The following is a 15,931-nucleotide window of genomic DNA, read 5'->3' on the forward strand; positions in this document are numbered from 1 at the left end:
TTTGCCAGATTTGAATTTTTAGGAAAAAAAAAATCTGTGCCAACTGGCGAGGTAAAACATACTGACTCATTGTTGTTTTATGTGCATTCCGTTGATTACTGGTGAGGTTTCCGTTTTGTAAATTTGCATTTCTTCTTTTGTAAGCTCTCTATACTCTTTATCCATTTTTCTAGGGGTTGTTTAGTTTTCTAAATGTATAACGCTTCAGATGACTATATAACCCTGTCCAAGCTTAATTTAATACGCATACAATCACCTGGAAATATTGTTAAACTGTAGATTGTGACTCCATAGGTCTAGGGTGGGGCCTAAGATTGTATTTCTAACAAGCTCCTGGGTAATGCTCTATGGATTAACCATTGCTGTGTAACAAGCCCTCCCAAAACCTAGCAGCTTAAAACAACTGTTTTATTTGCTCATGCTTCCTCAGGTCTCTCCTGGGGTCACTCATAGGGCTGCAGGCACCTGGCAGATTTACTGAGACTTGATGGCTACCACAGCCTCATTCATAGGTGTGGGGGTTGATACTGGCTGTCAGTTGGGCCTCTCTTTCCATGTGGCCACTCGTCTTCCAATAGTCTGGCCCTGGCTTCTTCATGTGGTAGACTCGGGGTTCCAAGAGGGAGAGAAAAGACACTGCACAGGCTCTTGTGGCCCAGACTCAGAAGTCCCATAAAGTCATTCTGCTACAAAGCATGTGTTAGTCTAACCTAGTCACTGGGTAAGAAAATAGACCCCACCTCGCCGGGCGCAGTGGCTCATGCCTGTAATCCCAACACTTTGGGAGGCCGAGGCAGGCGTATCATGAGGTCAGGAGATCGAAACCATCCTGGCTAACACGGTGAAACCCCGTCTCTACTAAAAATACAAAAAAAATTAGCCGGGCGTAGTGGCGGGTGCCTGTAGTCCCAGCTACTCGGGAGGCTGAGGCAGGAGAATGCCGTGAACCCAGGAGGCAGAGCTTGCAGTGAGCCGAGATCACGCCACTGCACTCCAGCCTGGGCGACACAGCGAGGCTCTGTCTTAAAAAAAAAAAAAAAAGAAAAGAAAATAGACCCCACCTCTTGATGAGAGGAGCAGCAGTCACCTTGCACAGAGGTGCAAGGAATGGAATTGTTGCAGCCATTTTTGCTAACAGTGTACCTCAGATATCAATGCGCTAGTTCCTGGACCCCCATTTGAGTAGCAAAGATGGAAAGTGGCGGTTCTCTACCTTGGCTGCCCATTGGAATCACCCGGGAGCTTTAAAGACTACTGATGCCTGCCAGATCAAGATATGGTTGGTGTGGGCATCAGTAGCTTTTAAAGCTCTCAGGTGTTTCCAATATGCAGCCCAAGTTGAGAGCCACTGTTTTATATTTTAATTTTTAATTTTTTTTTTGAGACAGAGTGTCGCTGTGTCACCCAGGCTGGAGTGCAGCGGTGCAATCAAAGCTCACTGTAACTAACCTCAAACTCCCAGGCTCAAACAGTCTTCCTGCCTCAGCCTCCCAAGTAGCTAGGCCTACAGGCATACACCACCACACCTGGCTAATTTTATTTTTGTGTGTGTGTTTTTTCCTGTAGAGACAAAATCTCACTATGTTGACCAGGCTGGGAGAGCCAGTGCTTTAGAAGTCTCTAGAATTATTCCTGTTTCAAGTGTTTGGGTTGATGGTGGTAAACACAAGGGTAGCTGGTTAGGGTAGGAAGAGTACTGATGAACTGTGTTAGGGAAGTGTTCAGGGACATCCAGGTGAAAGGGTCAGCAGATAACTCAAAGATGAGTCTAGAACTCCAAGAAGTTTGCACGGGACAAGAACACTTGGGAGTTATGAATGAGCCAAATAGAGTTTAAGTTAGGGCTGCATGGAACTCACTTTGGAAAACCCTGAGGATGTGCATAGTAGGCACTCAGCTCAGTGAATGGCTGAGTGCCTAGGAAGCAGGGACAGACAGGGTTTGGGGGGATGTGGAAGATGGCAGACACCCCCAGGTCAGTACTAGTGGCCACAGAGATTCAGTCACTCAAGCAGCATTTTTGAGTGCCATCAATGTGCCTGGCATGAGATTAAATGACCATAGAGTTACCTCAAGGATCAGCTCTGAGAGCAAATAGCCAACATGTAGCACCATGAATGTCCTGGGAGAGATGTCTCAGCGCTCACAGCAGGATGGCAGAAATATTTAAAAGCACGAACTGCCTGGGACTGGGGGCCACATGTACGGAAAACTCATTCCTTAGCCAGTTGTGCCTGGCACATGGGTTGGGTAAGGGAAGAAAGCTGACAGTACTGGGCAGCTATGAGAAGCCAGGCACTGTGCTAGCTTTAAATGCATTTTCTTTTTTTTTTTTTGAGACGGAGTCTTGCTCTGCTGCCCAGGCTGGAGTGCAGTGGCCGGCTCTCAGCTCACTGCAAGCTCCGCCTCCCGGGTTCACGCCATTCTCCTGTCTCAGCCTCCCGAGTAGCTGGGACTACAGGCGCCCGCCTCGTCGCCCGGCTAGTTTTTTGTATTTTTTAGTAGAGACGGGGTTTCACCATATTAGCCAGGATGGTCTCGATCTCCTGACCTCGTGATCCGCCTGTCTCGGCCTCCCAAAGTGCTGGGATTACAGGCTTGAGCCACCGCGCCCGGCCTAAATGCATTTTCACTGAGCAAAGCCAGGAGGAGCGGCAGTGTGGGGTAGTGGTTAAGAGTGTAGCTCTGGCACCAGGTAGTCTGGGTTCAAATGATTTAACTTCTCTGAGCCCGTTTTCCCTTCTACACATCATTCCCGTGAAGGCCAAACAAATCCATCCACATTCAGCATCTGGAGCAGTCCCTGGCTTGAGGGAAGCTCCCAATCCTCATGTTCACTCCCTAAGGTGGGCAGTAGTATCTTGGTTTACAGATGAGAAGACTGATGCTGGAAAGGGTAAATGGCCTGCTTGAGGGCCATGGCAGTTCAGGAATGGAGCCAGGATGTAAACCACAGGCTCTGTGTGGTTGTCTGACTCCTGCTGTCCCCTCTTCCCAGCAGGGAGTGGGGGTACAGGCCCCTCCACTCCTCCCAAGCACAGGTCATGCCAGCCAACACCCCACTTCCTTTCCAGGCTGCGTCAACGATCGGAAAAAACAACTGAGGCAGCTCTTCTACTCCCTTCAAGTCCAGAAGAAAGCTTCCAGTTGATCCCCAGCTGCCAGGAGGAAATCAGCCTTAGCAGGTGCCACCCAGGCCTCCCCCGCACTCTCAGATCCCAGCACAGCACCTCAGAGCTCTCACCTCCCCACCTCAAGCCTGGCACCAGCTTTGCTGGCTTAGCAGCTACAGCTTACTACCTGAATTGGGCCCCTTGGATACCTCCAGCCCATCCCCAGGCATCTTTGTACCAGGAGACACCAATCCCTGGGACTGGGGGGTGTTTTAACCTTGACAAACTGACTTGGCAATTAGGCCCAAAGAGAACAAATACAGCAAGTTCTGCTACCCCCAAGAGATCATATCTAATAAATGAGCACAGGCCCTACTTGGAGTCACTGGGCACCAGGCCTGGTTCAGGGGATACTGTTGGCTGCAGCCAAGTCCTCCTGGCTTTGACACTTGGATGCCTCCCAAGTCAGTGCTTTTGAAAAGGTCCTTCAGGAGCAAGGGTTTGGAGGCTAAGGAACTTGTCTTTTAAGCTGTGCTTACAAAGCAAGCAGTTATTAGATTGTGTTTATTGGGGGTCTGGGGAAGTACTGAGCCCTAAACACATCCTATTCTCCTTGTAATACCCTGACCCTGCATGTCGGGAACCCATGGGGCTCCGTGACCATCATCTGAAAACCAGTGGGACACAGCATCCCCACTTCTCAGATGGACAAGACAGACCAGGGAGGCAGAGCTTAGTGAGGGTCTCTGCAAAGGTGTATTGATCTAAGTCAGATGGGTGACTTAAGTGCTTCTCTAGGCCCTGTGTTTGAGCTTTGGAGCTGAGCCAGAAACCAGAAAACCTTGGGCTCATGGGCAGGACAGCTTGGGGAGTTGAGTGTGAGTAAAAATCTCTGCATTTTCACATCTTACACATCTAAGCCTCCTCTTGGTTTAAGAGGGGTTGCAACAAGAGTCGGGGCTGTTGGGGTAACTGCTCCAGGGGGGATTTACTCCCTCTACCACTCCGCCTGCTTCAGAGTACTTTCTCTGGCTGCAAATGGTGGAATCTGACTGCCTAGGTTAAGCCCAAAGGGAAGACTTTTAGAAGGAAAATACTGGCAAATCCAAGAAGTGAACCAGCCGACTTTAGGAAAGCCAGAAGCCAAGCCACTCTGGACCTTCTGCCTTCAGAGCATGAGGACTTCTCCCATTCATCCTTGCGACTGAGGCAAACACAGACAGGTCCAGGCATCGGCTCCAGGTTCCCTATTTCCAGAAGGAATGCAATTGGCTCTTTTTGGCCCAGCACCCACCCTGCAAGGGAGGAAGGGGCAATTTTCCAATGGTGAAATTGTGAATCAGGCAGTCATACTGGAGAACATCTAGCAAGGTGAATTCTGCAACTCCCTACTATATTTACATTTAAAAATAAGTAATATATTCATGTGGTTTAAAATCCAAAGTTTACCAATGGGTATAGGGTGACATCTCCTTCCCTCCCACCTCTGTGCCCCAACCCTGCAGGTGCTGTTCTGAGGGAATGACATTGTATTTGCACACACATTATTAGCTTATAAGACACCTGCCTTCCCCTTGCTTTTCTCACTTGATGTATCTTGGAGCTTGTTGCTTATTCTTGATTATAGTTGTATGGTATTGCACTATCTGGAGCTACTGATTCCTTTAACTAGTCCCCTGTGGATGGACAGTTTGTTTCCAATTCCACCTGCCTACTTCTTAAGAGATCACAGGAAAACACATAGTAATTTCCGCAAAACTCAAGAGGATTCAAAACTGTAGGTCTGGGCCAAGTTTGGCTTGGGTAGGGTAAAACACCTGTGACCCACACTCACGTTTTAAAACAGTTTCTGCATTAGTCAAAAATATTTAAAAGACAGGAGATTCAACTTCACAACCCAAATGTCTAGCTTCTCTTGAAAAAACGTAAAAACTGGCCATGACAGCCTGTGTTTCTATGTAACTATGAGCTAGAGCCAAGAAGCAGGGGAACCAGGAGAGGTGTGCCTCTGCCATGCTGCAATTTGTTGTCACCTGCCTGTCAAATCACAGGTTCATTTCAAGGCAAGAACCACGTTCATAGGTGGTATTCTAAATGGAGCGGCGTGCCCTCACTGAAGAACTAGATGAGGTAAATAAAGACTAGTTGCTGCTATTCATTCATTCCGCTAACATTTATTGAGCCCTTAATGAACACAAGAGTTTTGACTTCATGACAGTTCATACTGGGACCTCAGACCACTGAAGGCAGACAGTAACAAGCAGTGCTGGCCAGGCCCCACTTTCAGAGGGGGCGGAAGGGCACTCGTGACACATGTCATATATGGTAAGAGGTGCACCCACTCACCTAGGCCTGGTGCAGGACTCTGCAAGGCCCTCCTGAGTAAAGAACGGCCACAAAGGGCTGCTAGGCAGCACCCACTCTTGGAATCAAGCAGGGAAAAAGCACAAAAATGGAGCTGGCAGGGAGGTGTGTGTGCCTGCCCCACAGATGGCTGTGGTAAGCCACAAAGCACCAAGATTCTTCTTCATTCAGCAACCACCCATGAGCCTCCTGGTTTATTTCAACCCCATGGCACCTGCCTGAAAACCTCTCTCCCTTCTGAGAGGAATGCTGGAATGAAACTCCACTCTGCCCCTCCCTCCCTCCCTTGCTCAGGGTCCATGTGAACAGCAGGCCATTGTTGGGAAGTGCCTGTTGCAGTCATTCTTACACCCCCACAGCCACTGCCCCACACACCCACTGATGGCTACCAAGGCCCATCAATAGATCTTGTGTCCACTGAGCCCTGGTGTCCAGGTCCAGCAGCCAGACAGGCTGAAGGTTCCCTCCTGCCATCACAGAGTAGCCAAGCACTACAGACAAAGAGGTTTTCATGGCCAGATTCCTGATGCCTGTCCCCTTACAGGGCAGATCCTGTCCTTACAGATGTCAAGGTTGGAGGGTTCTGGGTCCTCCATGACCCTGGGGGGTTGCTGGTTCCCCATCTTGGTTCTTGAGTCTCATCCTTTTAAGATGACCTTGAGAGCTTTAAGCTCATCCTGGTTGAGGGGGTTCAAGTTAAAACCCTTCAGCTCCGGTTTGCCTAGGAGAGAAGATGATCCATCAGCACGTCAGGCCTCCTGTTGGCTCTGGAACCAGGCCCAGGAAGGGGGCTGACGCTGCACTAATGCTGCCAAACTTGGCCTGGAGGTCTGGCAGGGATGGGCCTCCAATTCTGCAATGCACCAGATGAGGCATCACCACCACTCCTGTGTCACCAAGAACCTACAAAGTCATGACTCTGCTGTTTTTCCAAGACCTGTGACCAATCTAGAGTGCTTGTGTTTATCAAGAATTTCAGCTCTGACCTCAATCACTCACTGAAGCCTTCTGAGTTTCCTCAGTCGGAGCTATCTGATCCCCATGCCATGCCCTGATGTATAATGTGAGATCACCCCAAGCGGTTCCTGGGACCTGGAAAAGAAGCTGTGACCGGACTAGGACTCCATAAATTCCCATCCATTCTGTCCCTGGGCAGCTACAACCAACCACTGTGCACACCTCCAGGGCCACTCACAGGCTGCTCCGGCCACTGCCCACCTCTGAGGGTCGGGCTTCCCACCCCTGCCCTTCAAAGTCCATGCTGATGATTCTCTCCCCTCCTCGTCTCCAGTCCCTGCTAGGCCAATACCTTGGGCCTCAAAAAGGCGGTTGACCTTCACTTTAAGTTGCTTCCGGAGTTTTTCTATTTCTTTATCCAGATGATCCTGATCTGAAAAAATGAGGGGGGCAAGCAGAGGATGAGATTGTACCAGACAGACTTGATCCCAGGAGTGGAGATGCCAGCCTCTCCCCAGCAAGGGCGTGTAGCTTTCAGGAAGGAAAAGGAGACATCAGAGGCCAACTGAGGAAGGATTCAAGGCTAGAAGGGACATGACCTGCTCAGGACCACTCAGAGAGCCCAGGACACAGCAGTCCCGACTTCCATTACACTGGCCTTTTTTGCATTATGCAAAGTACCTTGAGGTGGTCAGTGGACCGAAAAGGCAACATCAGGACTTTAGGCCGCCCTCCCACAATGAAATTATGGGAAACTCCAATGCACAAACAAAGAAGCATCTCTAGATTCAGCCCACCCTAGATGGCTAGAAAATGGATGCCTAAGAAATTTTACAAACTCGAGTCCATCAAGGTGGGGGGGTTTTAGAAAAATATGATTGTGTGAATATGTGACGTAAACAATCAACATGCAAGCCTAATGCTCAGGCTTAACTTAATTAGCCACTGTGAACAGAAAAGGGTCTCCTAGTATCCTGGACTGCCCCTGAGAAAAGTCAGTGTGATGACAGAGGTGGAAGTCACTCAGCCAATTCTACCTGCTCACGAGTGACATTCTGGCTAGTCTGTCTCCCCACAGACTCACTCTTTCTGATAGGGAGAAACCCTGAATGGCCAAGTCTTACAGCCTGATTCTATTTCTCATTGTGAATGAGTAACCCCAGTGTCCATGAGCTTGTTTAGCCTGTGGTGATCCCCAAGAAACCTGATGATGTCTCAGAACCCCTCTAGGTGCGGTGACAAGACCACATTTGGGGACCAAAAGAGCCAACAAGATCCTCAACCCAGGCAAGGGACCCCTCTGAAAGCTTAGTCTACAGCCCACCACCAAGTGCAGTTTAGTTTTATAACCATATTATTACTGTATTTTTTCAACACAACAGTTGGAAACTTCTCCATGCTGGATATAGCTTTCTCTGTTAGTAGTTTTATGTAATTGGCCGGGAGCAGTGGCTCACGCCTGTAATCCCAGCACTTTGGGAGGCCAAGGCGGGTGGATCACCTGAGGTCAGGAGTTCTGAGACCAGCCTGGCCAACATAGTGAAACCCTGTCTTTACTAAAGCAACACAAAAATTAGCCGGGCATGATGGCATGCACCTGTAATTCCAGCTAATCAGGAGGCTGAGGCAGGATAATTGCTTGAACCTGGGTGGCAAGGTTGCAGTGAGCCGAGATAGCGCCATTGCACTCCAGCCTGGGTGACAGAGTAAGACTCTGTCTCAAGGAAAAAAAAAAAAGAAGTTTTATTTCATGAGGTATGAAGACACCCTATCTTCAGTGACTGAGGCAACCTTGCTTGTCCTTTTGGCCATTTTCAAGGTTATGGAAGAAAAAATATGTGTAGCCTGTTCTTTTTCTAGCCAATAATCCATTTGCAGCCTGACTTGCTTTAAGATGCTTTTCCAAAGAGCCTCCAGATTATGGTTGTGGAAAGTGAGTACACTGAGTGCCCAAGCTATGGCAGACCCTAGACGTTTACTCTCCCCAAACCTCCATATTCAACCCAGTCTCTATTGCAGGGCATGTGGAAAAGAAAAGCTCACTCTCCTGGGCTCTCTTGCAGCTATGGGTAACCATGTGACTTAGTCTGGCCAATGAGATGTTGGCAGGAAGTCCCTGAGGAGATGGCCTCACTTCCAAAATAGAAGGCAAAGCTCTATGTGGCAAAAGCCTTCTGTCTTTCCTCCAGCCTGGCATGAGGACATGAGGACTGCAATGATGAAACAACAACCAGGAGAATATGCTAAGGTACCACTGCTGGGCAGCTATGCCAGGCCTGGACTACACACCTCTGGACAATTTCTTATGCAAGAGTAAAAGAAGCATATTTCCTTAAGTCTCAATTTGTTTGGTTTTGTTAGCTGCAGCCCAACTGATTCCTCACTAGTAAGAAAACACTATGCTAGGCACACATACTGTTTTACCTCAACTTCACAGCTGTGCTACATAGACACATTCCCCTCTTAGAAATGAGGAAATAACCCACAGTGGCAGAGGTGGAATTGAAACCTACAGCAGTCTGAACCCTGTGACAGAGCTGCCTCTCCTCCAGCTACCTGAAGCCTGACTCCCTGTTCTGGGTTAAGACCAAAGCTGGTGGAAGAGGCAGCACATCCCTGACCCATCCCCAGGAGGCCTTACCTTTTTCAATCATTTCCTTTGTCTCAGGGTGAGGCATCTTGATAAACATGTTCCCAAAGCAAACCATCACATCTTCTGAAAGAGCAAATGGTAATTCCTTCAACAATTTTTTTTTTTTGAGTACCTATTATCTGCCAGGCATTGTTTTAGATACAGACAACACAGCAGAACAAGACAAAACTCCTGCCCTCTTGGAGCTTATGTTATAGTGGAAGAGAGAGAATAAACAAAGACATGATTTTTCAGACCTTGATTAAAAGTTGTAGAGAAAAATAAAGCAGGCTAAGATGGCTAGGCAATGCCAGAGGAGGACCTTGTTACTCATACCAGGTAGTCCAAGAAGGCCTTACTGATTATATGATATCTACATAGAGACCCAAGGAAAGTGAGAGTGGGAGCACTGCAGACATCTGGGGAAACAGCCAAACAAAGGAAACAGGAACAGCAAAGATCAGTAGTGTGCTTGGGGTGTTCAGAACAGCAAGGGGCCGGGCGCAGTGGCTCATGCCTGTAATCCCAGCACTTTGGGAGGCCAAGGCAGGTGGATCACTTGAGGCCAGGAGCTCGAGACCGGCCTGGCCAACATGGCGAAACCCTGTATCTATTAAAAATACAAAAATCAGCTGGGTGTGGTGGCACATGCCTGTAATCTCAGCTACTCAGGAGGCTGAGGCACGAGAATCACTTGAACCTGGGAGACAGAGGTTGCAGTGAGCCGAGATCACGCCACTGCACTCCAGCCTGGGTGACACAGCAAGGCTCTGTCTCCATATAAGTAAATAAAATAACAGCAAGGAGACCAGTGTGGATGAAGTCATGGGGGGCAGGGAGGGGCAGAGATGATATTGGCACACTCATGGATTCACGGGGGCTGGATTACTCAGTCTTGCAGGACCTCTGGATTTTACTCAGATGAGATGAGAAGCAACTGGAAGATTCTGCACATTCTAGTGCACTTTCAACAAAATGTAAACTTCCTCCCTTATCCCCCAAGACCTTTCATTATGGCCTGGTCTCTGCCCCTCTCTCCAGCCATACTTACTCCCCATCTGCTTCCTCTACCACAGCCACTCGGCCTCATCTAAAGGGTTCCCATTCTTCTGGATATATATTCTCAACACCCACCCCAAGTCCAATTCCATCTCTGGCTTTCTTACAACTTTTTTTTTTTTTTGAGATGGAGTCTCGCTCTGTCGCCCAGGCTGGAGTGCAGTGGCCAGACCTCAGCTCACTGCAAGCTCCGCCTCCCGGGTTCACGCCATTCTCCTGCCTCAGCCTCCCGAGTGGCTGGGACTACAGGCGCCTGCCACCTTGCTCGGCTAGTTTTTTGTATTTTTTTTAGTAGAGACGGGGTTTCACGGTGTTAGCCAGGATGGTCTCGATCTCCTGACCTCGTGATCTGTCCGTCTCGGCCTCCCAAAGTGCTGGGATTACATCTTACAACTTTTAATTACACATTTTACGATGTTTTCCTCATCTGTAAAGCACAAGGGCAGGAACCATCAGTTTCATACACCCCCAACACTCTCTCAGTGTCTGCCATTGTCGCTAAGCCAGGAGCTAACGACCAGTCACTGAAGTGAGCAGGCAAAATCCTGAACCACAGTCTGTGCCAGAACTGCAAAACTTGCTCCCCCATCTCCTCAGACTGTTTCAATTTCCCACAAGGCTGAGTTATACAGCTGTGACCTCCTGCCTGATCTCTATCAGGGACAACGTAAAGGCCTTAAAGGAAAATGGAACAGGCCTCCAGGGCTGCACTGAGAAAATTTCAACTTACCAGAGAGGCTGAGATCCTTCTGCAGGGCCCTAAGGCCCTCTCGATTCTGATTCCTTTTAGTGTCCAGGTCCACAATCTGAAAACCACAGGGACAGAAGGGAACTCAGCTATCTCTTGCCCCAAGCTGTCACCTCTTGACAGACAATGGCTGCAGAGACAATGAATTATTCCTGGTTACATCCAATGTCCTGCCTAAAATGGATTGATGTGTGAATGTTTTCTTCTCTCACTCAGCTTCCTGGTCTGAAAGACAATGCTGTGTGCAGCTGCCCTCTGCCCAGAGAAGATGCTGGGAAAACATGTGCCGACTAAACGGGAAATTGTGCATTATCCACTCGAACTTTAGGGCATATCAGAATCACCAGAGGAGTGGAAACCCTTCCCCTACACACTGTGATTAAGCAGGCCTAATGTTTATTTTTGGACAAACTTCTCCAGCTGATTCTGAACTAGTATCAGAGAAACCCAACAGTACTAGATTAGAACAGCAGGATTGGGGGCACTGAGACAGTGGTAACAACACAATAGCTACTAAGGAATGGAAGCAGTAGTACAGTATACTGCACGAGAGTGCTGGTTCTGGAGCTGGAATACCCAAGTTCGAATCCTGCTGTCTGCCTCAAGCTGTGTAATTTCACCTTCCTATTTACTCCGCAAAATGGAGCTACAAACAGTACCTACCTCACAGGTTATTGAGCCAGCAATTAAATGACTTAACACAGTACCTGGCACATAGTAAGTAGCTGATAAACTTTATTTATTTATTTTTACTTTTTTTTATTTTTTATTTTTTTTGAGACGGAGTCTCCCTCTGTTGTCCAGGCTGGAGTGCGGTGGCGCAATCTCGGCTCACTGCAAGCTCCACCTCCCAGGTTCATGCCATACTCCTGTCTCAGCCTCCCGAGTAGCTGGGACTACAGGCGCCCGCCACCACGTCCGGCTTATTTTTTGTATTGTTAGTAGAGCCAGGGTTTCACCGTGTTAGCAAGGATGGTCTCGATCTCCTGACTTCGTGATCCGCCCGTCTCGGCCTTTCAAAGTGCTGGGATTACAGGCGTGAGCCACCGCACCAGGCCTGCTGATAAACTTTAACTGCTCTTATTATTCTCATCCAGCACACCCTGATCCAGTATTTAAGTTGACAGATTCTTGCCCAAGTTTTCCCCTTCTCAGTAAATACCTGATCCTTCTAACTGGAGATGAGAGGGAGTCACGACTCCCGCGGCTCCCTCACCCCTTTACACAGCCACTATCACGGCCTACTGAGTCTGTCTCCAAAATACATTTCTGACCCCTTCACTTCTCTCCACCACCACTACCTAGTCCAAATCCATCTCTGGTCTGGACCATAGCAATGGCCCCTCACCCATCTCCCTGCCTCCACCCTTGCCCGCCTATATTCTGTATTCCACACAGTAGCGGGGGATCCTTTTAAAACCTAAATCCAATTACGTCACCCTCCTTCCCCAAGGAACTCCCTTCTAAAACTTGGCACTTAAATTAGAGCCTGACCCAAACCCCCTACAAGGCACCCCATAAACAGGGCGCCACCTTCCCCCAGGTCCCCACCCCTCCCAGTCACAAGGCCCCCTCAGGCCTCTTTTCGGTTCCAGCTCTCCCCTGAGGGCCTTTACAGGGCGGTGCCCCCAGATCAACCATGGGGCCGGGAAGTGCATTTTGAAACAGGTGCTCGGGGAAACCGCCCAGAGCATGATGGGTCGAGATCCAGAGAGTATGGCAAGGGGCAGAGAAAAGATGAAGAGCGAGGAATGACCAGTACAGCGCAGGCGCTCGCGTAGTAGCGGCCGAATATTTATCGGCCCACGTCTGTCGCCTCGCAGCCGTTAACCGCCTGTCCGGGTCAACTCTCCGCGACCCCGCGGGCTTTCCGACGGCGCCGGCCGCCACGCCCCAGCGCCGCGGACGGGCCTCTCACCTGCCGCTTGTCCGCCAGCACCTCCTCAGCGAGCTCCTCCACCTCCACCAGGTACCGCAGCACTCGCTCCGCCTCGGGCGATAGCATACCACCAACTCCTCCTGGGGCTCTCGCGCGACCCTGGAGGTGGGGGGAGGGAAGGGGCGGTCTCCGTTTCGACTCCCGCTGCGCATGCGCCGCTCTCAAGGGGCTTCCGGCGCGCCTGCGCAGTTAAAAGAACGGTGGTGCGCAGGCTCCAACGCTTGTGCGCCAGCCGGCTGCGAGAGGCGGGGCCTAGCATTGGGGGCGGGGCTGGAGCGCCCTCTGCAGGCTCAGAGAGTTCAGTCCGTGAGTTGTCTCTGACTCCCTCGGTTCATACTTCTTGAGCGCTTACTATGTGCCAAGCAGTTTTAGGTGCTTAGGATGCAGCAGTGAACACAACAAAATCCCTGCCGTCATGGAACTTCATTCCAGTGGGAAACACCGACAATTAATGGCAGGTAGTGATCAGGACCTGGGAAATATGATTCTTCCCCTGGCTAAGAAACACCAAGAAGGCCCGTGTGGCAGTGTGACTTATGTTTAATCTCTGACACTTTCAGTTTCTAATTTATAAAAAGGGGATGAATAAAAATCCGCCTCAGTGTCTCTCCACAGAATCGGAAGGAAGTAGGAATCGGCTGGGCGCAGTGGCTCATGCCTGTAATCCCACTTTGGAAAGCCAAAGCCCGGGGGAATCACTTGAGCCGAGGAGTTAGAGATCAGCTTGGGCAGCAGAGTAAAACCTCCGTTTCCACTAAAAATTAAAAATAAAATGAAAAAAAATTAGCTGGGTGCGGTGGGGCGCGCCTGTTGGTCCCAGCTACTCAGGAGGCTGAGGTGGGAGGAGCACTTGCACCTGGGGAGTGGAGACTGCAGTGAGCTCTGATGGCACCACTGCACTCCAGCAGTAATCACTGTATCACTTTTAATTCCATTTAGCCAGAGTTCATTGTTGGACCCAATGCCCAGAGTAACTGGCCTATACATAAGGAACAGACTTGAAAACTATGGGCAGTAAGCAATGAAATGGTAGCTCAGAAAAGCAAACGGGTGTGGGTTGTAGGATTGGTAGGACTTCCCAGAGGAGGCAGGCAGATGGAAAATGGTTACCATCAGAACCAGAGAGTTCCCACGAGGTCTTCATGCCCAAACTCCTCATTGGATAGCTGGAAAAAAACAGAACTCAGAGAGAGGTAAGGCTTTGAAAAGAATGTGAGGGGTGAGCCATGTGGATGCCTAGGAGAAGAGTGTTCCAGGCAGAGGGAACAGCCAGTGTATGTGGAACAGAATGGGCAGGGGGAAGTAGGCAGGAGGTCAGAGGGGAAGGAGGCATTGAGCCCACAGGGCTGTAAAAGGCTCTGGGAAAGGACTTTGAAAGTCTGAAGAGCAGAACTGGTATTATCACTCTGATCTTTTGCCTCTCTGATTCCAGCTTCTTATTCTCTCCTTTTGACCTCTTGTAACCCTTCACACCCTTTGCCTTACTTGAGTGTCAAAGCAACCTTTGTATGGATGGGATTATTACCGCCCCATTTCACAGCTGCAGACTGAGGCCAGGAGAAAGGCAGTGCCTCATCACACAGCAAGCCAGGAGTGCCTGGTGTCCATGCCATTTCTGGACCCTGAAAAAGCGCTCCCCCAAAATTGTGGCCCCAGAAGCCCCAGCAGCACCTCTGTGTTGCCTAGCCTTTGGCTGCCTTCAGCTACCAGAGGCAGAGCTAATTTTTCCTTCAGCCACCTGGTGTGGGGAAGGAGGGAGATTCATTAAGGATTCCTCACTGAGGGTGAATTTGTCGCCAAACCCAGGATGTTTTGTATAAACACCTTCTGGTTCAGAAATGCAGACACAGGCCCTGAGAAGGAAAGGGGAATGTTTGCCAAAGCAGAAATGGGGCTCACCAGGCATCCCTCGGCCTGGACCCCAGAACTGCGTCTCCTCTACCTCAGGACCCACAGAGGGCTCCAGGTTGACCCTTGACCCCTACCAGATGGGCCTGATGGGGAGAGGCTGAGAGAGGCTCCCAGATTAGCAGCTTCTTGGTGGTGACTGGCCCTTAGAGGCCACCCCTGGCCACTGGAAATGTTGGGGAGGGGAATCATAGTCATTTCCAAGACTTTGAAATGGTCAGACCCAGAAAGACTCTCGGAGAGCATTTCAGTTTCAGAACCATTTATTTCACAATTATTTATTGACTTCCCAGGCCCTGTGATAGGGATTCTGCCATGAGCAAAACTGGACATGGTCCCTGCCCTCAGGAATTCCCAGTCTGGTGAGAGAAACAATCAACATACAAACAAGTAAATGTATGTCAGGTGGTGAAAAGTGCTACCAGAAATAACAGCCTGATGTGGGGGCTCACACCTGTAATCCCAACACATTGGGAGGCCAAAGTGGAGGATCACTTGAAACCAAGAGTTCGAGACCAGCCTGGGCAACATAGCAAGACCTCCATCTCTACCAAAAAATAAAAATAAAAAAATTAGCCAGATGTAGTGGTGTGCGGCTGTTGTCTCAGCTACTCAGGAGGCTGAGGTGGGAGGATCAGTTGAGCACAGGAGTTCAAAGCTGCAGTGAGCTACAATCGTGCCACTGTACCCCAGCCTGGGTGACAGAGTGAGACCCTTTCTCTAAAAAAGAAAAGAAAAGGAAAGAGAGAGAGAGAGAGAGAGAAAGAAAGAAAGGAAGGAAGGAAGGAAGGAAGGAAGGAAGGAAAGAAAAAAGAAAAGAAAAGAAAAAAGAGAAAAGGAAGGAAGGAAGGAAAGGGAAAGAAAGGAGGGAGAGGGAGGGAAGGAAGAAAGGAAGGAAGGAAGGAGAGAAAGAAAAGCTAGTACAGGACAAGGTGGAGAGGGAATAATGGAGGGGCTATTTGAGATAAGATGGTCAGAGAGGGTGTCTCTGAGGAGATGGCATTTGAACAAAAGTGTGGAGGAGATGAGGGGGTGAGCCTTGTGGATATCTAGGGGAAGAGCGTTCCAGGCAGAGGGAACAGCCAGTGTATTTGAATAGAATTAGTGAGGGGGGGAGGGTAGGACAGAGAGGAGAAGGAGACATTGAGCACACAGGGCTGTAGAAGGCGCTGGCAGAGCCCCACCCAAAATCCACTAGGGCCTCCCCAGAG

The 15,931-nt window shown here is 49.6% G+C and overlaps 2 protein-coding genes across 2 annotated transcripts in view; one reads left to right on the forward strand and one right to left on the reverse strand.

Moving 5' to 3' along the window:
- Positions 1 to 3,185, forward strand: part of TTLL9 (tubulin tyrosine ligase like 9) — a 63,774-nt gene extending 60,589 nt beyond the window's left edge. Inside the window, 1 exon segment of the mRNA XM_033186058.1 lies at positions 3,075 to 3,185. Coding sequence (XP_033041949.1) covers positions 3,075 to 3,151 — 77 coding nt within the window. The 3' untranslated portion in view covers positions 3,152 to 3,185.
- Positions 3,186 to 5,267: 2,082 nt separating this feature from the next.
- PDRG1 (p53 and DNA damage regulated 1) lies at positions 5,268 to 13,026 on the reverse strand. Its single transcript, XM_033186065.1, has 5 exons — positions 12,792 to 13,026; positions 10,856 to 10,931; positions 9,076 to 9,150; positions 6,787 to 6,867; positions 5,268 to 6,198 (listed from the first exon to the last, which is right to left on the reverse strand). Exons 1-5 carry the CDS (start codon positions 12,876 to 12,878, stop codon positions 6,116 to 6,118), a joined length of 402 nt encoding a protein of 133 aa, XP_033041956.1. The 5' UTR covers positions 12,879 to 13,026; the 3' UTR covers positions 5,268 to 6,115.
- Positions 13,027 to 15,931: the final 2,905 nt, after the last annotated feature.

Source organism: Trachypithecus francoisi, unplaced genomic scaffold (genome assembly GCF_009764315.1).
Source record: "Trachypithecus francoisi isolate TF-2019V2 unplaced genomic scaffold, Tfra_2.0 Lachesis_group21, whole genome shotgun sequence".
NCBI classification, from domain to species: domain Eukaryota; kingdom Metazoa; phylum Chordata; class Mammalia; order Primates; family Cercopithecidae; genus Trachypithecus; species Trachypithecus francoisi.

Excerpts from the sequence above, each read along its gene's own strand:
- PDRG1 (XM_033186065.1), bottom strand. The coding sequence starts at position 12,878 with ATGCTATCGCCCGAGGCGGAGCGAGTGCTGCGGTACCTGGTGGAGGTG. Across the intron at positions 10,932-12,791 it reads TGCTGGCGGACAAGCGGCAG|ATTGTGGACCTGGACACTAA; the intron begins GTGAGAGGCCCG and ends TGTGGTTTTCAG. Across the intron at positions 9,151-10,855 it reads GAAGGATCTCAGCCTCTCTG|AAGATGTGATGGTTTGCTTT; the intron begins GTAAGTTGAAAT and ends TTGCTCTTTCAG.